Here is a 21,170-nt window from a genome sequence, read left to right as displayed (position 1 = left end):
AGTGATCAAATAGGGGGCACCAGAGTTCATGTCAGAGTCAGTCCCCACTCTCCACTCAGCTGTGGACGATGCACTGTCCATCAGCTGGATCTGAATAGGGGGCTTTGGTTTGATTTTTGAGACAGAGTCTTACTATGTAGTCCTGGAGCTAGCTGTGTAGACTAGGCTGCCTTCAAACCTACAGAAGTCTATAAACAATATCTAAAAAACAAACAAACAAACAAAACCTTACAGAGGTCTGCCTGCCCCTGCTGGGATTACAGGCGTGTGCCGCCTTTCCCAGCTCAGTTTATTTCTTTTTTTTATTTTTGACACGCGATCTCTTGTAACTGCTGGTCCTTCTGCCTCCCAAGTGCTGGGATTGTAGGTGTACACAACACCTGCCTTTTCAGTTGGGTCCCGGCCGTCAGGTGGTGGTGGCTGGTGCTGCAAGCACTTTGCCAAACAACCGACCGTACCCCCAGCCACTTACTACTGTCTGAGCTATGAAGACGGCTTGAGACTGCTTAGGAGCCAGTCTGTGAGAGCCAGGAGGAACCTTGTCTTCTTTAACTTTTCCTCTACCCGGGTGTCACCTGCTGGGCTGGCTCAGGGTCTTGCTGACAGTGTGGCTTCCGTGAAATCAGAAGGGACGTGTCACATGGACAATGTCTAGAAGACAGGTGGCTTATCAGAGCTGTGGGGCCTTCCATGGGGACCCATTGCTCCTGAGTCTTGGATGCCTTGAGAGGCCAAGGGCTGAAAGACTGGCTGGAAGTCCTTGTCTTTCTGTACTGACTTTCTCAGATCCCTAAATTCTGTTGAATACCCAGTGGGTAGGTTCCCCAATCTGTCTTTTTTTTTTTTTTTTTTGGTTTTCCGAGACAGAGGCCCCTGCCTCTGCCTCCGGAGTGATGGGATTAAAGGCGTGCGCCGCCAAGCCTGGCTAGGTTCCCCAGTCTTGAAGAGGAAATAGTGAATTTTTTTTTTCTGAGACAAGGTTTCTCTGTATAGTCCTGGCTGTCCTCAAACTCACTCTGTAAACCAGGCTGGCCTTGAACTCACAGCAATTCACCTGCCTCTGCCTCCCGAGTGCTGGGACTAAAGGTGTGTGCGACCACACCCGGCTTGTGAATTTTTTTTAATTAATTAATTTATTTATTTAATTTCTCCCTTTTTTTCTTTTTTTTTCTTTTTTGGTTTTTCGAGACAGGGTCTCTCTGTGTATCCTTGGCTGTCCTGAATTCACTTTGTAGACCAGGCTGGCCTCAAACTCACAGCGATCTGCCTGCTTCTGCCTCCCGAGTGCTGAGATTAAAGACGTGCGCCACCACACCCAGCTATTTACTTATTTTGATTTATTTTCTTTGTTTTGTTTTGTAGCCTTGGCTATCCTGAAACTCAGTCTGTAGACCAGGCTGGCCTTGAACTCACAGAAATCGTCCTGCCTTGCCTACCAAGTGCTGGCGTGATCTACACAGCATGTTACAGGCCTTAGCACCACACAGTGAGACCCTGTCTCAAAAAACAAAAAACAAAACAAAAGAAAAAAAAGCCCGATGGAGGCAGAAGCAGGCAGATCTCCGAGTGTGAAGCCAGCCTGGTCTACAGAGTGAGTTCCAGGACAGCCAAGGCTACACAGAGAAGCCTTGTCTCTATAAAGCCCCCCCCCAAAAAAGAAAGAGGATTTTTCCCCCAGAGCTGAGGACCAAACCCAGGTGAGCGGTCTACCACTGAGCTAAATCCCCAGCCCCAAAAAGAAAGAGGAAGAGGCACTCCCCAACTGCTGTGGTTGCTGTTCCGCCCAAGTAGGGAGCCTCACCCCACCCATAGTCAGAGTGCCTTGCACGGGGCCACCCATGGGCCACCAATTGGCCTTCCCCTTCCTCAAGAGACACCTACAGTTACGCTCCCCACCCAGGGATGAGGTCCCCTCAGCCAGCAATTAAAGGCCCATCTCCTCCAGGAATTTGTCCACCAAGAGCCTAAGATAACCCAGGTAGATCTCTGAGTTCAAGGCCAGCCTGGTCTACAAAGCGAGTCCAGGACAGCGAGGGGCTACACAGAGAAACCCTGTTTTGGAATAAATATCTGCACTAATCATAGCTAATCACAAACACACAGAGTAAGTAAACTAAAAGAAAAAAGACACTTCTCTAGTGTAATGAGGCGCTCTGGCTGGCAGGACCTTAGCACTTGAATAATTTGGTCCCCACACTGCACATGAAGGCAGAAAAAGAACCGAGTCCACAGATTCTCCCCCGGCATTCTTATCAGGAGCACGGAGGCGCCTGCCTGTAACCTCAGCACCAGAGAAGGGGACACAGAAGAATCAGGGGTCTGAGCCAGGATATAAGACACCCCAACTTAAAGCAGCAGGAAAGGGCTGTAAAATGTCTCAGCGAGTGAAGGTCCTTGTTCCTGGTGGCATCAACTCAGCGCTAAGACCCACACAGAGGACGGGAGACTGACCTCTGACCTCCACACATGTGATGTCCCACATGCAGATACCATTGTTGTTGTTGTTGGGTTTCTTGGTTTTTGTTTTGTTTTGGTTTTGGTTTTGTTTTCTGTGTAGCCCTGTCTATTCTGGACACCAGGCTGGCCTCGAGCTCACAGCAATCTGCTTGGCTCTGCCTCCTGAGTGCTAGGATTTAAGTGTAAGTCTGACTATAAACATTATTATAGGGCTGGGCAGTGGTGGCGCACGCCTTTAATCCCAGCACTCGAGAGGCAGAGCCAAGCAGATCGCTGTGAGTTCGAGGCCAGCCTGGTCTACAAAGTGAGTCCAGGATGGCCAAGGCTACACAGAGAAACCCTGTCTCGAAAACAAAAAACAAAAACAAAAGCTACACAGAGAGACCCTGTCTCAAATAAATAAATAAATAAACAAACAAACATTATTATAATTTATTTTTAAAGAAATTATGGGTCGGACATGTTGGCGTATGCCTTTAATCCCTGCACTCAGGAGGCAGAGGCTGGCAGATCTCTGTGCGTTTGAGACCAGCCTGGTCTACAAAGTGAGTGCAGGACAGCCAAGGCTACACAGCGAAACCCTGTCTCGCACAATGGGGGGGGGCAGGAGAGGCAGCGATCCCAAAAACTATAATGGGTCTGAAATTGAACCCGGACGCAGGGTTAATAACCACTGAGCCATCTCTAAGCCCCCACACCTTCCATAAACACTTACGGTTTACCTACCATAAACAGATGGGACTGAGTCTTCCTAGTGGCTTTCCCCCCCCCCCCCCCCTTTCGGGTTTTTTTTGAGACGGGTTCTCTGTATCCTTTGGCTGACATTGACTTTTTAGACCAGGCTGGCCTCAAACTCAGCCATCCTCTGCCTCCAGAGTGCAGCAATTAAAGGCGAGTGCTAACCAGGCAAGGTGGGTTTTTTACTTTGAATCCTTCCCATGTTAACCCTCAAATTGTAAAACTGGAGGAAGCCAGCCCTCTTCCCACCTACGCGTGGGTATGCACAACTGCATGGAGTCTTTCAGGAAGCAGGCTCACTAGGGGCGCTAGTTGACTTACAGCTGATTTTAGGCTCAATAGATGTCATGAGCTGCCTCCTGAACGCAGGGATTAAAGGCATCCAGCACCAATTCACAAATCCTCGCCCTGGCTCTTCTATGTGTAAAGCAAAAGTCCCATGTTCAGCCGAAAGTTTAAGAGCGTAAGCCAGCAGGGTGTGGCGATGGAATGTAAGAGACGCTTGAGGTCTCCTGGCTCAGGTCGGACAGCCGGCATGCGCGCGCCCTGTCCTAACACAAACGAGTAAACCTATCTGCTGGCTTAAACCTGTGGCGCCAGCCACCAGAGCGGCGGAGGTCGGGACACAGAAAACCCGTGCTAGTCACCCTGACTGCCATAGCCACGCGGCCATGTATATGCTTAAGTGTAGTGAAAGGAAATCCAAAAACGCTGTCAATAAGGCACATTTAAACCTCAGACGCTGCCCATAGACACCAAGGTAACACCCCATTCACCCCTTTGCACAGCCCCACTGGCAGCCGTGCCCGGCTGAAAAAACCGCCGCCACCACCGGTTCTGCAATTTTTCCACGTGAATCAATTCCAAAAAACCTGGACTATACGACGGAACCTACGACCTCTCGCGATACCACACGACCGCGCTTTCCTCGCCGGAACGAACCACTCCCAGCAACGGACGCCTGGATCTCGCGAGATTGATAGCTCCGAGGGCGGGCTTCCCTCCCCTTAGTCCTCACACCATCATGGCGGCGTACGACAGCCCAGCGTCGCGTGCTCTGCAACGGAAGTACCCCCCAGGTCGTAAGGGCTGGTCCTGACGTCACGTCCGCTTTAGAACCTCGCGTAGAGAAGAGGAAGCCCGGGAGTGGCCTACTCTCTTTTTTCTCAGGCTGCCGGGAAGATGGCGGACATTCAGGTTAGAGCTGTGTGGTGCCTGGCGGCGGCGGGTCCGTGTGTTCCCGCGCTTCAGTGGGGAGCTTATTCCTTGAGGTCTTCGTTATCGTACGAATTAGCTGAAGCGAGGATGCCTGCATATGCTTTCATCTGATGGCTTTCCTAAGTCCCTGGGGTCTCAGGCGCTCTGGGAGTCGGTGCCTTAAAACTCCGGGCGTAACAGATGATGGGGTGCGGGGAGAGGACTTATCCCGGTAGCGGAGGCTTGAGGGCAAACACTGGAAGACTGGCTTAGCGATTATATCCCGTAATGGGATACACCCGTATATCCCGCCTGCGCCCTAGGCAAGCGCTCGTGCCGTGGAGCCTGCAGCCCGGCCTCTTGCTGTGGTTTTAACCATCGTGGCGCAGGGTTTGGGCTTACGGGGCTCGGGCAGGTCTTGCACGTCCATCCTCCTGCCTCCAAATGCCTGGGTGACAGGCCTGCCCACCCGGCTCGGCTACGCATGCGTAAGATGTGGACTTGGGTGTTTCGGGGAGTCAGCGTTGCTGAAAGGCGCGGGATTCCAGCCTTGGACGTAAGTTCTGCAAGCTGTGGGCGGTGTTAGGACCTAACGTGTAAGCTAATCTACATTTGGGGTGTTTGTGGGGCATTGGCCCTCTGCGGCCGGCGTTTAGGGGCGAATCTTGCAAGAGATTGAAAAAAAAAAGGAAAGGGGCCATACATATCCTTGGTCTCCTTGAAATTTTATCTGTAACCTCACCAAATTATTATTCCCTACAGACGGAGCGTGCTTACAAAAGCAACCTACAATCTTTCAAAACAAGAAACGTGTTTTGCTGGGAGAAACCGCAAGGAAAACTCCCTCGTAGCGACAAAAACATCGGTCTAGGCTATCAGACGCCCAAGGAGGTAAGGACCCTGCCCTGCACGGGTGGAAGCTCAGCCACCCCGCCCTCTTCCGAGTGGTTGCCTCTAGGGCTCCTGGGAATTGTAGTTTGGGTCCCTGAGCTACATCCTTGGTTCTGTTTTAGACGTGGTAGTCAGAACTGTACTTTCTTACCCTTTCAGGCCATCGAGGGCACCTATATAGACAAGAAATGCCCTTCACGGTACGTCTCCATCCGAGGTCGATCCTGTCTGGTGAGTGACAAAAATGGTTAGTTCTAGGGGCGTCCAGGAACGCGGGCCAGGTGATGTCCCCAAGGGCGCTGTGGAGATGTCATGAGTGGAAGAGAACACAACAGCCGGAGTTCGGTTCCCAGGGTCCCCTATGGTTAATCACAAGGATCGAGAAAGACCTGGAATCATGCTTTGCAATCTCAGAATTTGGAGGGTGGGGAGGAACCAATGGAGATGTCATGAGTGGAGCTTCCAGGAGCCCCACCGGGTCTCTGGCATGTGACACTTCCCCCTTTCCCCCAGTGTGGTGACAAGATGAAATGCAGAGGACCATTGTCATCCGCAGGGACTACCTCCATACACACCGGAAGTACAATCGCTTTGAGAGCGCCACAAGAACAATGTCTGGTGCACCTGTCGCCCTGCTTCAGGTGATCATGGTTCTCTGACAGCCAGGGCCAGCCCTGGACAGGACAGGGGACCACTGGACCAGGCGGGCCCCAGACGGGAGAGGTGATGAAAGTAGGGTGTCCTGTGGTAGTGCAGGGTGGTGACTCGGGCAGAGCCGCCGCGGGGATAGCCAGTACTAAATGTCTGGGCAATAGAAATGACATCTTGTTTAGTCTTAACAACCATCTGAGTGAACCCTGGTGGGTGGAGCCAAGATGGCCACCCCAGCCTCTCTGTGGGGATGAAGGAATTGCTGGGGAGGCGCTCCCCTGACGACCCCTCCTTGTCTAACCCCACAGGGATGTGCAGATCGGCGACATCGTCCACCGTGGGAGATGGCAGGCCCTGAGACAAGACCGTTCGGTTCAATGTGCTCAAGGTTACCAAGGCTGCCGGCACCAAGAAGCAGTTTCAGAAGTTCTGAGGGGGCACAGGCATCCCAGAGCAAAAAAGTTATTTTCCAACTTAACAGAACAGGCTTGGTTTCTTTTGTATCCTGGGCCCAGGTGTGGGTGTGGTCAGGGGCTTTCGCCTTGAGGGGCTTCCTGAGCCGGAGGGGGCGGGTGTCAAAGTAGACATGATGGTCAGTTACCTGGTGCAGCCACCCCTCTTCTCCCACAAAGCCTCCAGGGGGGGAAGTAAGTGAGGGTGGAGCCCCTGGCGCTGCTCGCTGGTCTAAGCCCCAGGGAGCGCATGCTGCTTTCCAAGCTGATCTTCCCAGCAGGGTCCCACCTCACCTTGCAGGTGAAGACACCCAGGGAGGGGCAAGTTCTTCACCTTGAGTGTCACAGTCGGCTTCTTGTGCCCACGCTGAGAGAGCTTGTGTCCAGGTACAAGGTGGACAAGGACAGGCGGCTGTTAGAGGATGGGAAGAGGGCCCCGGTTTGCCAGGTGTGGGAGTGGTGAGGACACCCACTGCAGCAAAAGGCCCCAAGGCATCCCCATGAGTGGGCAGGGATAGACCTGGGGAAAATACCGGTTTGAAGCTGCTGCTCAGGGCCCCAGGTCCCTGTCCCCCAGCCTGCACCAGGGTCTGAGGTACAGCACTGGTACAAAGGTTGGGAGACAGGCCTGAGGAGAGTCCTCTGCCTGCAAGAGATGCTTCTCTCGGCTGCCTGCTGCTTTGTTATTTACCAGCCGGGTGAGGGAGGGGGTTCCCTGTCAAAGGAAGTGGGCCCGCACAAAGCGAGCAGGAAGCGGCAGGACAGGTCAGAAGGGGCCGCCGCCCAAGCTGGGCGCCTGCCAGTCACCCAAGGTAGAGACCAAGGCAGAGGGAGGGACCAGCTCCACAGCTACGGGGACACAGACCCTGAGGAATCTGAGGCCAATTGTTGAGAGTGTGGCCTCCTCCACCCGCAGGTGCTTCCGTTCCGGGTGGGGCCCTGTGTTTACAACAACAGCCCAGTTCTCCTTGTTTCCTCCCACTGGTGGTTGGGGCATCTTGTCTTTCAGAATTTCAAAACCTGTTAAAAGAGATGGCAGCAGTGAGGAGAAAGACCCCTATGACCCCTTATACCAGGTTCCTAAGCTAAAAGCCACGTGCCCGACAGAGCCCAGCACAGGCTTGCTCTGCGCTCTGGCTTGCTCAAACCCCCAGTACCAGGCAGACCTGGCACATCCACTCCAGTGAAGTCCCTCCTCCCTGGCGTTGTCACATATTTGACAGGGTCTTGCTGTGTGTCCTAGATGGCATGGGGCACCTCTCTGTGAACTAGGTTGGCCTCAAGACTGGCACGTCTTCCTTACATCTTGTCTTCTGGAATGCGAGATCCCAGCGACACCAAGCCCAGTTTGTTCTTTAATCATAGGCACCTATTTCCGGTGGGGAACTGTCCAGCTGCAGTCACCTGTAGATACGCGTCTGTAATCCAGCTACCAGGAGGTTGTCAGAAGTTTGGGCAGTTTGGACCCTGTCTTTGGGATGTGGCTCCGAGGTAGAGTGCCGTCCCAGAGCCTACCAGTGAGGGGCTGGGGTCTGTGAAAGAGTGTCTGTCCTAGCTACACAACCAACAGCAGGCAGCTTGATTCCAGCACTTGGGAGGACCAGAAATCAGGCCACAAAAACCCTGTTCAAAAATAAAGCAAAGTAGAGCCGGGCCTGGTGGCGACAACTTTCATCCACTCATCCCAGCACTCATAGGCAGAAGGCAGAGGCAGGTGGATCTCTGTGGTTCGAGCCAGCCTGGTCTACAAAGTGAGTCCAGGACAGCCAGGGCTACACAGAGAAACCCTGTCCTCAAAAAAACTGGGGAAAAAAAAAAAAAAAAAAAAAAAAAACAAGTCCCTGCATGGTGGTGCCATACTTTTTTTTTTTTTTTTTTTTTTTTTTTTGCCAGACAAGGTTTTCTCTGTGCAGGCCCGCTGTCCTGGACTGGCTCTGTAGTCCAGGCTGAATTAAAGGGACGAGCCACCCCACCTGGCACTGATGCACATTTTTTGTTTGTTTTTCAAGACAGGGTTCTCTGTGTACCTTGGCTGTCCTGGACTAACTTTTGTAGAACAGGCTGGCCTGAACTCACAGCGATACGCCTGCTTCTTCTGCCTCCCAAGTGCTGGGATTAAAGGCGTGCGCCACCACTCCCGGCTGAATAGCATTCTTTAAGTTAACCAGCAACTCGGAGTTTGGGGCCAGCCTGTCTCTCAGACGTCAAAGCACCTGTTTCGCAAACTTGAAGATACTGTTTGCGTGTAATGTGTGCCTGCGCAGCCCCCGTGTGGAGGTGTTCAATTCTCCTCATCATGTAGGGCCCCAGAAGTTAACCGTAGACCATAGTGCTGGTAGTCAGTACCTCTACCCACTGAGCCATCTCACTAGCCCGCACTTCCTCCTCAATTCGCCTGTACAGTGAGTCAATCAAATCCACTTCCTGCCTGTTTCTTGCAAAGACATATGACTGTCTGCCCTGCAGCCCAGGTCCCTGGTACATGAGCAGGCCCCCAGATCCCATTCCCTGTGACTGAGCCCCAGCACTTGGTGGCCTCTCAAGCACAGACTCAGAGTCTACCTCTCCTCTAAGGGGTGTCCATACCAGCAGCAGCTGTGCAGGAGGACACTCCAGCCCAGGACAGTGACCTTTGGCAGGTCGACACAGAGATTATATATGGTTGTGGGAGTGGGTCTTCTAGAACAAGCCCTAGGAGTCGTTTTAGTATGTGCCTAGAAGATTCTGTGGCATGGGCATGTTTGATGGCGAAACCCATAGAGACACTGCCCCCAGGCAAACCTCTCAGCTGGTTCCTGGGTTGTTTTTTTGTTTTTGTTTTTGTTTGTTTGAGATAGGGTCTCTCTGTGTATTTTGACTGTCTGGACTCACTTTGTAGACCAGGCTGGCCTTGACTCACAGCAATCCGCTGCCTCTGCCTCCCGGGTGCTAGGATTAAAGGCGGTGCGCTACCACTGTCAGGCTCCCAAGAGGTGTCTAACAACAGCTATACAAACGGCAGATGTGTGAGTTCAAGGCCACCTGGTCCCCAGTAGCTGTATAAATGGTGTTGAGGCTTCTGCAGTCGCTGCCAAAGTTTAGTCTGCTTCTGTGGTCAGAGGTGAGCCCTTCCTCCCCCACATCTTCCCAGGATTGACCCGGTTCCTGGGGCTTGCACGTAAACACTTCTACGCCGTGAGCCATCTCCTCAGCCCGGGCAAACATTTTCCCAAGGGGATTTTTGACATCCCTTTTTGGGTAAATAATTCAGAGTGTGTTTGCTGAGAGGCTCGGGGAGGACACAGGTCCCAGGGCGACACAGAGGACTTAAGACACGTCTATACAGAACACAAAGTTCATAGTACTTGTTGGAAATTCCCAGAAAATCGCAGGCTGACAGCAGGAACTCAGTAAGATAAATTCAGGGGTCATGTTTGCTTGGCCTAAAACTACAGCTTGTTGGCAGCTCTATAAGTCTTCTTTGAAATATCGCTACAAAGAAGGTATGTGGCCCCTTTGTTAGTAAATCACCATGAATGGGCTAATTCTCATAGCTTTTCTTTTTATAATGCTTTTTTTTCTTTTTGGGGGGGTAGAGGGGTTTCAAGACAGGGTTTCTCTTGTAGCCTTGCTGTCCCTATAACTTTCTCTGTAGACCAGGCTGGGCCTTGAACTCACAGAGATCCACCTGCCTCTGCCTCCCAAGTGCTGGGACTAAATGCACGTGCCACCACTGCCTGGCCTTTTTTTCTTTTTAAAAATGTTTTTTTTCTGTGTGGGGGCATGTTGCCTGCACTTATGCTAGGCCCAAAGAAAGCAGAAATGCATCAGAGCCCTGGAACTGAAGTTAAAGGCCAGCATCTGCAGCTGAGACCTGAACACTGGTCCTCTTTAAGAATGGCAATACAGCCGGCGGGGTGCCGCACGCCTGTGAGTTCGAGGCCAGCCTGGTCTACAAAGGGAGTTCAGGACAGCCAAGGCTACATAGAGAAACCTGTCTCAAAAAAAAAAAAAAAAAAAAAAAAAAAAAGAAAGTCGGGCATGGTTGCGCACGCCTTTAATCCCAGCACTCGGGAGGCAGAGGCAGGTGGATCGCTGTGAGTTCGAGGCCAGCCGGTCTACAAAGTGAGTCCAGGATGCCAAGGCTACACAGAGAAACCTGTCTCGAAAAAAAACCCCAAAAAAATAAAAATAAAAAAATAAAATAAACCAAAAAAAAAAAAAAAAAAAAAAGAAAAATGTAAGGTATTCTTAGCTAATGGCCTGACCTCCCTCTGATCCCCAGAACATTTTTATTACGTGTATTTATTGTGTATGTGTCATAGTGTACATGTGAAGGCTAGAGGACAACGTTTTGCTAGTCTGGGGATTGAACGTGGGATTGTCAGGATTGGTTACAGCAAGCCCCTCTGGCTAATGAACGTTGTTGCCAGATCTTGTGGTGTATTTTGGTCCTTTTTTTCTCCTTCAAATTAAAGAAACATTTCTCCTGCCGCTGGATGGTTTCTGACAGGCAGGCCCCTGCTGCATTCACAAGACAGAGGAGAGTTAGTAGCTGCACTGAGATGAGTGACAGGGGCTGAAAAGTGAGAGGCCTGCTCATCAGAGGCGCCCTGGTGGCCACTCTGGAGCAGTGCTTCTGTGTCACTGATGCCCTGCTGTTACTTATGTCTTAGTCAGGGGGACACCTGTGAGGCGCGTGGCATGCCCACGTGGACATCTCAGTTTGCTGAGAAATAAGTTTGGACAGTGTGGGACGGCTATCTGCAAGCATGGGTCACAGGGTCAAAATTCAATGCCTGAGTGTGGCCATTAGAGCCGCATCCGGCCCTGAGGTGGCTCCTCAGCAGGAAACAGTGCGAGCCATGCAACCTTGATCCCCAAGACCATGTGGGGGGGGAAAGAAACAATTCCGAGCCGGGCGTGGTGGCGCACGCCTTTAATCCCAGCACTCGGGAGGCCAGAGGCAGGTGGATGCTGTGGAGTTTCGAGGCCAGCCTGGGTCTACAAAGTGAGTCCAGGATGACCAAGGCTACACAGAGAAACCCTGTCTCAAAACAAAAACAAAACAAAAAAACAAAAAAAAACAAAAAAAACAAAAAAAAAAACAAAAAAAAAGAAACAATTCCAAAGAGCTAGCCTATGATTTCTACATCACACACACACACACAACACACACACACACACACACACCACATAAATATACACATACATAAAACACAATAACACAAACACCACACACACAAACACTACTTACTACATACATACACCACAGACAAACACACACCATAAATGCACGCACACCACATACAGGCACGCACCACACATACCACCTGAACTTTTGGGGAGAAGGTGGAACTGGGGCTGAAGAGATGGCTCGGCTGTTTTAGAGCAGCTCGCCATGGCAGAGGTTCTGGATTCCTTTCCTAGAACTCACATGGGAGCTCACAACCATCTTTAACTACAGTGACAGGGACTCTCACATCATGGGCAACAGGCATGCACGAAGTACACAGCCACAAAAAAAAAAATAAAGCCGGGGCGGTGGTGGGTGCACGCCTTTAATCCAGCACTCAGGAGGCAAGACATGTGGATCTCTGTGAGTTCGAGCCAGCCTGGTCTACAGAGTGAGTCCAGGATAGCCAGGGCTATACAGAGAGACCTAATACACACACACACACACACACACACACACACACACACACGACTGGCACACGTGATCACACTGAAGGTTTCAGAAGTTCAAGAGGGACATGAGGTGGATTAACTGGCAGGAAGGGAGGGGGGTAAAGAGTTTATTAGTAGAGTTATTAATGCCACAGAGAACAGGCAGACAGACAGACAGACAACAGCATGGATGGGCTCCAAGGAGAACAGACAGAGCCCAATGGCTGAAGTAGGACTTTTTTGCACCTTTGTGAGAGTGAAAAGGTTTCACAGCAAGACCCTGGTAGGAAGAGTGGAGCAGCCTGTGTGGCCACCAATACCCACTTTGGTGTAAACTTACTTCTCATCCTGCACCCACCCTCGCGCACCCCAGGCTGGATGTCGTTGGCTAGGGCGTCCAACTATGATCATTCGAGTAGAGGGGGTGGGGTCTCTTTGAAGGGGGCTGCTGGGGCCTGACAGATCATCAGTACTGCGGGGAGGGACAAGATACAGGAAGATGCCAGAAGCTTATTGGCCAGCCAGTCGTAGCTGCCTTGGAGCTCTAGGTTCCATGAAAACCTGTCTCAAAACAAACAAAGAAAACAACTAGGTGAAGAGAAGAACCTTGGAGATGCATTACAGTTCGGAGGCGTTTATGGTGAGTTTTCCCTTGAGTGTCACCAGAACACGAGACAGTGTGCCCACCAGGCCTTTGGAGGAAGCTGCTGTTTGACCTTCCGTGAGTGGGACACGTGTAACTGAGTACAGGTGACAGGTCGACTTTCTTGTCCCTTGATACATAAGAGGAAGTTGGGCAAGCCTGGGTAAGGTCAGTCCAGACAGCATCTACTGGCTTCTTATCCTAAGGAGGGGTTCAGATAAATCCAGTCTCCCCAGTACCCTGGGGCTGTCATTATCCTGGCCTCAGGGACTTGATGGGGTGTCCCATGGAGACAGATAAGGCCTCTGGGGCTCAGTCTGTGTGGAGGTGTACTGCAAGGGACGCGAGAGGCCAAAGGGGACTGAACACTCGACAGTAATACAAGTGTGTGTGGTGTGTGGTGTGTGTGTGCGCGCACTTATTTATCTGGGTTTCCTGTGGGGTTTTTTCTTTTTTTTTTCCCCCTTTTTTTCCACCCCCGAGACAGGGTTTCTCTGGTAGCTTTGACTGTCCTAGACTCATTTGTAGACCAGCTGGCCTCGAACTTACAGCAATCAGCTGGCGTCTCCGGGAACTGGACGTTTCGATGGCTGTGAGGTGTTATGTGCATGCTGGGGATTGAACCAAGGCTCTCAGGAAGAGTAGCCAGTGCTTTTAACCACTGAGCCATTTCTCCAGACTCTTAGTATTGTCCTTAAAAGTATTAGTTGGGAGGGTCAGCAGGGGGTATATACTTATAATCCTTGCACTGGGGAGGCAAAGGCAGGTGTATTTATTTGATTACATTATTTATTTTGTGGTGGGTGATACTGGTGCAGGCACAAGTATACAGCCCAGGAATGGAAGCCAGAGCCACCACTCGCGACACTCTCTTCTTTTAGGGTGTGGGTCCACGTGAGCAGCCTTTGGTTTTATTTTATTTTTGTTTTATTCTTATTTTTTTTTTAAATAATTTATTCAGATACAACTCAATTGTTATCTCCTCACTTGTATCTTATCTTCCCGTTCTCCCCCTCCCCTCCCTCTTCTCCCTATTCCCCTCCCTAGGTGTGACAGAGGGGACCTCCTCCCCCACCATATGATCACAGCCTATCAGGTCTCATCCGGTAGCCTCCTTACCCTTCCTCTGAGTGCCACAAGGTCTCCCCACCAAGGGGAAGTGATCAATAGGGGGCACCAGAGTTCATGTCAGAGTCAGTCCCCACTCTCCACTCAGCTGTGGAGATGCACGTCCATCAGCTGGATCTGAATAGGGGCTTTGGTTGATTTTTTGAGACGAGTCTTACTATGTAGTCCTGAGCTAGCTGTTAGACTAGGCTGCCTTCAAACCTACAGAAGTCGATAAACAATTATCTAAAAAAAAACAACAAACCAAAACCTTACAGAGGTCTGCCTGCCCCTGCTGGATTACAGGCGTGTGCCGCCTTTCCAGCTCAGTTTATTCTTTTTTTATTTTTGACACGCGATCTCTTGTAACTGCTTCTTCTGCTCCCAAGTGCTGGAGATGTAGGTGTACACAACCCTGCCTTTTCAGTTGGGTCCCGGCCGTCAGGTGGTGGGGGCTGGTGCTGCAAGCACTTTTGCCAACAACCGACCGTACCCCCAGCCACTTACTATGTCTAGCTATGAAGACGGGTTGAGACTGCTTAGGAGCCAGTCTGTAGAGCCAAGGAGGAACCTTTCTTCTTAACTTTTCCTCTAATCTGACCCTCCCCAATCCATTTTCTCTCTAGGCCGCAAGGTGGTGGTTGTACGCTGTGAGGGCATCAACATTTCTGGGAATTTCTACCGAAACAAGTGTGAGTTAGAGCTGAGGGATGTCTTGAGGTGGAGGCTGATTCCCTAAGTCCTGGACAGACAGGTCTTTAGGAGCTTTTTCTGGGACCAAGGAGGCCTCACACGCTTTCCCTCCTAACAGTAAAGTATTTGGCCTTCCTCCGAAAGCGGATGAACACCAACCCCTCTCGAGGCCCCTACCACTTCCGAGCCCCGAGCCGTATTTTCTGGCGAACTGTGCGAGGTGAGCTGGGTCTGTGGGTGACAGAGGATGGGTGGCAGCCTATGATGAGAACATCTCCCACTTACGTTCGAGTTTCCCAACTATGAGACGACACTCCATGCACTACCATCTGAGGCTGCCCCCTCTCCCTGCTCTGGGGTAAGAAGGGGTTTTCCCCTCTGAAGAGTAGGCCTGCTGTTATGCCCACAGGCATGCTGCCCCACAAGACCAAGAGAGGCCAGGCTGCCCTCGAGCGCCTCAAGGTGTTGGATGGGATCCCTCCACCCTATGACAAGGTGAGCCTTGCAGCCTAGCCTCACAGTCCATGCCTCCAGCGTCTGTGATGTTATTACCTACATTGTTTGAGCCTCATGAGAACGCTACTGGCTGAGACGCCTGCCCCACCAGTCTCTTTCCCGGGTATCACAGCAGGTCTCTTGAGCTCTCTCCTCCTCTTAACAGAAAAAGCGGATGGTGGTCCCTGCTGCCCTCAAGGTTGTGCGGCTGAAGCCTACCAGAAAGGTAAGCTCCAGGTTACCTAGTGAACTAACTGGGATCTCAGACTGGCAAATGATGTTTTTTTCTCACGATGGTCTGCGGATGCCACTCACCGGGCAGTGCCGATAATGCCACAGGCAAAGCTGATGCCAGGAGGGCTGGTGTTGGGGGCTGAGTGTCCTTTAAAATGCATTCTCTAGGGCTCTCGAGCTCACCCCTGTGCTGCCGGGGCCCCCTTCCATGTCCTTACAGCTTTGTGCCCCTGCAGTTTGCTTACCTGGGTCGACTGGCTCATGAGGTCGGGTGGAAGTACCAAGCAGTGACAGCCACTCTGGAAGAGAAACGGAAGGAAAAAGCCAAGATCCACTATCGGAAGAAAGAAGCAGCTCTTGGTGAGGACAGGTTCTGCACCCCAGGGTTAGGGCTAGGGAGGCCATGGTGAGGAGCCGCCTCTCACGGTCACTTGTCTTCACCCACAGAGGCTACGGAAACAGGCAGAGAAGAATGTGGAGAGCAAAATCAGCAAGTTCACAGATGTCCTCAAGGCCAACGGACTCCTGCTGTGAGCCCAATAAAGACTGTTTGCCTAATGCCTGCCTGGCCTGCACTTCCTCACCGCCGCTCAGGGAAGTGGGGACAAAGGATGCCTTAGTCACTATCCTATGGGTAGAGGAGACTTAGACAGCTCTTGAGTTGTATTAAAGTGGATTTACTTGGGCTTCAGAGTTTAAAATGAAGAGAGTAGCTGGGCCGCCCTGCCCATCTGCCCCGGTGCCACACTCTGCAGCTGTGAGCATGGGGCCTGCACACCTGGGCTGGGCTGACGGCCGAGCACGTGTGCTGCCTTTGCTCCTTCCCTACTGCTGCAGGGGTCTGTGATAATAATAAATTATTTGACTGTTAAACCCGGTGTCATTGCACTATGCTGTTTGTAGGCAGGGGCAGAGGGCACCATCAGGAGCGAGGGGACGATCCTGCGTAGGCTGCCTCTAACTCAGCTGCAACGTGTGGGCCCGACACCACAAAGGAGTTCAGACTAGAATAAGAGGGCCACAAAGGTGCCGAGTTGGGCCAGCAGATCCGGAAGGAACTTGCCTCAGGGTTAGTTTTGGATTGCCTTTTCCCCCTCATTTAGTCTCTGCTGTCTGGACACTAGACCAGCCTGCTCTCCAACTGAGCAATTCTCCTGTGCTCAACTCTTAAATGCAAAGTTATGATAGTATTTACGCATGAATGGCTCCCTAAGCTAGATCACTTCAGAAGATTGTCATTGAATCCTAGAAAAACATGAGGTAAGCCACGCTCTGGTGGTGCTCGCCTTTAATCCCAGGCGGATCTATAAAGTGAGTCCAGGACAGCCAAGGATACACAAACCTTATCTCAAAACCGGAAAAAAAAGCCATGATGTAATGTACACTTGCCAGTTTAGGCTGCACCTGGCAGGCTGGAGGCAAAGCCTGCTGGATACCTGAGTTGTAGGTCAGCCTGGTTTATTCTAGAACAGGCAGAACTACAGAAACTGCTTGAGCCGGTAAAGGATACAGAACAGACATCTCACAACCATCTTGTCTTAGAATTGGTAATCTTTGTTCTAAGTCAGCTTAATTAAGTGTTGGGGAATTAGAGGAGATGAACAGTAACACCTGCCTTTTTTCAAGACTCACATGAGTGCTCTATTTTGCAAATAGGCCCACATGGCAGGAGAGGGCATCGGATCCCACTATAGATGGGTGCTGAGAATTGAACCCAGGACCAGGGTTCATAACCACTGAGCCATCTCTAGCCCCCACACCTTCCATAAACACTTACGGTTTACCTACCATATAACAGATGGGACTGAGTCTTCCTAGTGGCTTCCCCCCCCCCCCCCCCTTTCTGGTTTTTTTTGAGACGGTTTCTCTGTATCCTTGGCTGACCTTGACTTTTTAGACCAGGCTGGCCTCAAACTCAGCCATCCTCTGCCTCCAGAGTGCAGCAATTAAAGGCGAGTGCTACCAGGCAAGGTGGGTTTTTACTTTGAATCCTTCCCATGTTAACCCTCTAAATTGTAAAACTGGAGGAAGCCAGCCCTCTTCCCACCTACGCTTGGTATGCACAACTGCAATGGAGTCTTTCAGGAAGCAGGCTCACTATGGGGCGCTAGTTGACTTACAGCTGATTTTAGGCTCAATAGATGTCCATGAGCTGCCTCCTGAACGCAGGGATTAAAGGCATCCAGCACCATTCACAAATCCTCGCCCTGGCTCTTCTATGTGTAAAGCAAAAGTCCCATGTTCAGCCGAAAGTTGTAAGAGCGTAAGCCCAGCAGGGTGTGGCGATGGAATGTACGAGACTCTTGAGGGTCTCCTGCTCAGGTCTGGACAGCCTGGCATGCGCGCGCCCTGTCCTAACACAAACGAGTAAACCTATCTGCGTGGCTTAACCTGTGGCTCCAGCCACCCGAGCGGCGGAGGTCGGGACACAGAAACCCGGTGCTAGTCACCCTGACTGCCATAGCCACGCGGGCATGCATATCCTTAAGTGTAGTGAAAGGAAATCCAAAAAACGCTGTCAGATAAGGCACATTTAAAACCTCAGCGGCTGCCCATGACATCCAAGGGTACACCCCAGTTCACCCACTTTGCACAGCCCCACTGGCAGCCGTGCCCGGCTGAAAAACCGCCGCCACCACCCGGTTCTCAAATTCCACGTGAATCCAATTCCTGAAAAAAACCTGGACTACGACGGAACCTACGACTCTCGCGATACCACACGACGCGCTTTCCTCGCCGGAACGAACCACTCCCAGCAACGGACGCCTGGATCTCGCGAGATGATAGGCTCCGAGGGCGGGCTTCCCTCCCCTTAGTCCTCCACCATCATGGCGGCGTACGGACAGCCCCAGCGTCGCGTGCTCTGCAACGGAAGTACCTCCTAGGTCCGTAAGGGCTGGTCCTGACGTCACGTCCGCTTTAGACCTCGCGTAGAGAATAAGGAAGCCCGGGAGGTGGCCTAGCCTAGCTCTCTTTTTTCTCAGGCTGCCGGGAAGATGGCGGACATTCAGGTTAGAGCTGTGTGTGGCCTGGCGGCGGGTCTGTGTGTTCCGCGCTTCAGTGGGGAGCTTATTCCTTGAGGTCTTCGTTATCGTACGAATTAGCTGAAGCGAGGATGCCTGCATATGCTTTCATCTGATGGGCGTTTCCTAAGTCCTGGGGTCTCAGGCGCTCTGGGAGTCGGTCCTTAAAACTCCGGGCGTAACAGATGATGGGGTGCGGGGAGAGGACTTATCCCGGGTAAGCGGAGGCTTGAGGGCAAACACTGGAAGACTGGCTTAGCGATTTATATCCCGTAATGGGATACATCCCGTATATCCCGTCCTGCGCCCTAGGCAAGCGCTCTGCCGTGGAGCTGCAGCCCGGCCTCTTGCTGTGGTTTTACATCGTGGCGCAGGGTTTGGGCTTACGGGGCTCGGGCAGGTCTTGCACGTGCCATCCTCCTGCCTTCCAAATGCCTGGGTGGACAGGCCTGGCCCACCCGGCTCGGCTACGCAATGCGTAAGATGTGGACTTGGGTGTTTCGGGAGTCAGCGTTGCTGAAAAGGCCGGGATTCCAGCCTTGGACGTGAATTTCTGCAAGCTGTGGGCGGTGTTAGGACCTAACGTGTAAGCTAATCTACATTTGGGGTGTTTGTGGGGCATTGGCCCTCTGGGGCCGGCGTTTAGGGGCGAATCTTGCAAGAGATTGAAAAAAGAAAAGGGCCATACATATCCTTGGTCTCCTTGAAATTTTATCTGTAACCTCACCAAATTATTATTCCCTACAGACGGAGCGTGCTTACCAAAAGCAACCTACAATCTTTCAAAACAAGAAACGTGTTTTGCTGGGAGAAACCGGCAAGGAAAAACTCCCTCGGTACTACAAAAACATCGGTCTAGGCTTCAAGACGCCCAAGGAGGTACAGGACCCTTCCCTGCACGTGTGGAAGCTCAGCCACCCCGCCCTCTTCCGAGTGGTTGCCTCTAGGGCTCCTGGGAATTGTAGTTTGGGTCCCTGAGCCTACATCCTTGGTTCTGTTTTAGACGTGGTAGTCCAGACTGTACTTTCTTACCCTTTCAGGCCATCGAGGGCACCTATATAGACAAGAAATGCCCCTTCACGGGTAACGTCTCCATCCGAGGTCGGATCCTGTCTGGTGAGTGACAAATAAATGGTTAGTTCTAGGGGCGTCCAGGAACGCGGGCAGGTGATGTCCCCAAGGGCGCTGTTGAGATGTCATGAGTGAAGAGAACACAACAGCCCGAGTTCGGTTCCCAGGGTCCCCTATGGTTAATCACAAGGATCGAGAAGCCTGGAAATCATTGCTTTTGCAATCTCAGAAATTTGGAGGGTGGGGAGGAACAATGGAGATGTCATGAGTGGAGCTTCCAGGGAGCCCCATCCTGGTCTCTGGCATGTGACACTTCCCCCTTGCCCCCAGGTGTGGTGACAAAGATGAAGATGCAGAGGACCATTGTCATCCGCAGGGACTACCTCCATTACATCCGGAAGTACAATCGCTTTGAGAAGCGCCACAAGAACATGTCTGTGCACCTGTCGCCCTGCTTCAGGTGATCATGGTTCTCTGACAGCCAGGGCCAGCCCTGGACAGGACAGTGGACCACTGACCAGGCGGGGCCCCAGACGGGAGAGGTGATGAAAGTAGGGTGTCCTGTGGCAGTGCAGGTGGTGACTGCAGGGGCAGAGCCTCCGGGATAGCCAGTACTAAATGTCTGGGCAATAGAAATGACATCTTGTGTTAGTCTTAACAACCATCTGAGTGACCACTGGTGGGTGGAGCCAAGATGGCCACCCTCAGCCTGTCTGTGGGGATAAGGAATTGCTGGGGAGGCCGCTCCTGACGACCCCTCCTTGTCTAACCCCACAGGGATGTGCAGATCGGCGACATCGTCACCGTGGGATAGTGCAGGCCCCTGAGCAAGACCGTTCGGTTCAATGTGCTCAAGGTTTACCAAGGCTGCCGGCACCAAGAAGCAGTTTCAGAAGTTCTGAGGGGGCACAGGCCTCCTCAGAGCAAATAAAGTTATTTTCCAACTTAACAGAACAGGCTTGGTTTCTTTTGTATCCTGGGCCAGGGTGGGTGTTGTCAGGGCTTTCGCCTTGAGGGGCTTCCTGAGCCGGAGGGGGGCGGGTGTCAAAGTAGACATGGTCAGTTACCTGGTGCAGCCACCCCTCTTCTCCCCACAAGCCTCCAGGGAGGAAGTAAGTGAGGGTGGAGCCCCTGGCTCTGCTCTGGTCTAAGCCCCAGGGAGCAGCATGCTGCTTTCCAGCTGATCTTCCACAGCAGGGTCCCACACTCACCTTGCAGGTGAAGACACCCAGGGAGGGGCAAGTTCTTCACCTTGAGTGTCACAGTCGGCTTCTTGTGCCCACTCTGAGAGAGCTTGTGTCCAGGGACAAGGTGGACAAGGACAGGCTGCTGTTAGAGGATGGGAAGAGGGCCCCGGTTTGCCAGGTGTGGGAGTGGTGAGGACACCCACTCAGCAAAAGGCCCCAAGGCATCCCCAATGAGTGGGCAGAGGATAGACCTGGGGAAAATACCGAAGCTGCTGCTGCAGGGTCCCCAGGTCCCTGTCCCCCAGGCCTGCACCAGGGTCTGAGGTACAGCACTGGTACAAGGGTTGGGAGACAGGGCCTTGAGGAGAGTCCTCTGCCTGCAAGAGATGCTGCTCTGCTCGGCTGCCTTCTGCCTTTTTACCAGCCGGGTGAGGGAGGGGGTTCCTGTCAAAGGAAGTGGGCCCGCATCAAAGCGAGCAGGAAGCGGCAGGGACAGGTCAGAGGGGCCGCCGCCCAAGCTGGGCGCCTGCCAGTCACCCAAGGGAGAGACCAAGCAGAGGGAGGGACCAGCTCCACAGCTACGGGGGACACAGACCCTGAGGAATCTGAGGCCAATTGTTGAGAGGTGTGGCCTCCTCCACCCGCAGGTGCTTCCGTTCCGGGTGGGGCCCTGTGTTTACAACAA

The 21,170-nt window shown here is 52.2% G+C and overlaps 2 protein-coding genes, 3 non-coding genes and 1 pseudogene across 8 annotated transcripts in view; all 6 read left to right on the top strand.

The window, feature by feature from the left end:
• The window catches only part of Rpl13a (ribosomal protein L13a), a 30,649-nt gene extending 14,801 nt beyond the window's left edge, over positions 1-15,848 (top strand). Inside the window, exons 3-8 of one of the 4 annotated variants that reach the window (XM_051148491.1) lie at positions 14,409-14,474; positions 14,594-14,695; positions 14,885-14,970; positions 15,137-15,196; positions 15,441-15,564; positions 15,652-15,847. In XM_051148491.1, coding sequence (XP_051004448.1) covers positions 14,409-14,474; positions 14,594-14,695; positions 14,885-14,970; positions 15,137-15,196; positions 15,441-15,564; positions 15,652-15,824 — 611 coding nt within the window. In that variant the 3' untranslated portion in view covers positions 15,825-15,847. Of the gene's footprint in view, positions 1-14,408; positions 14,475-14,593; positions 14,696-14,884; positions 14,971-15,136; positions 15,197-15,440; positions 15,565-15,651 lie in introns of all 4 variants that reach the window. The other 3 variants (XM_051148494.1, XM_051148492.1, XM_051148495.1) reach the window with 3 other exon arrangements.
• LOC127192332 (40S ribosomal protein S11-like) lies at positions 4,220-6,367 on the top strand (annotated as a pseudogene).
• LOC127192474 (small nucleolar RNA Z195/SNORD33/SNORD32 family) lies at positions 14,730-14,814 on the top strand. The gene has a single exon (XR_007830961.1). It is a non-coding gene; the product is annotated as a small nucleolar RNA Z195/SNORD33/SNORD32 family (small nucleolar RNA).
• On the top strand, positions 15,008-15,072 carry LOC127192478 (small nucleolar RNA SNORD34). The gene has a single exon (XR_007830965.1). It is a non-coding gene; the product is annotated as a small nucleolar RNA SNORD34 (small nucleolar RNA).
• LOC127192483 (small nucleolar RNA SNORD35) lies at positions 15,240-15,328 on the top strand. The gene has a single exon (XR_007830970.1). It is a non-coding gene; the product is annotated as a small nucleolar RNA SNORD35 (small nucleolar RNA).
• Positions 15,849-18,168: 2,320 nt separating the features above from the next.
• On the top strand, positions 18,169-20,112 carry LOC127191403 (40S ribosomal protein S11-like). Its single transcript, XM_051148501.1, has 5 exons — positions 18,169-18,215; positions 18,975-19,106; positions 19,268-19,343; positions 19,629-19,758; positions 20,076-20,112. The coding sequence occupies exons 1-5, from the start codon at positions 18,201-18,203 to the stop codon at positions 20,110-20,112; spliced, it is 390 nt and encodes a 129-aa protein (XP_051004458.1). The 5' UTR covers positions 18,169-18,200.
• The last annotated feature ends 1,058 nt before the right edge of the window (positions 20,113-21,170 follow it).

Source organism: Acomys russatus, chromosome 7, assembly GCF_903995435.1.
Source record: "Acomys russatus chromosome 7, mAcoRus1.1, whole genome shotgun sequence".
Taxonomy (NCBI): Eukaryota; Metazoa; Chordata; class Mammalia; order Rodentia; family Muridae; genus Acomys; species Acomys russatus.
This window is presented reverse-complemented; position numbering and strand designations above follow the sequence as displayed.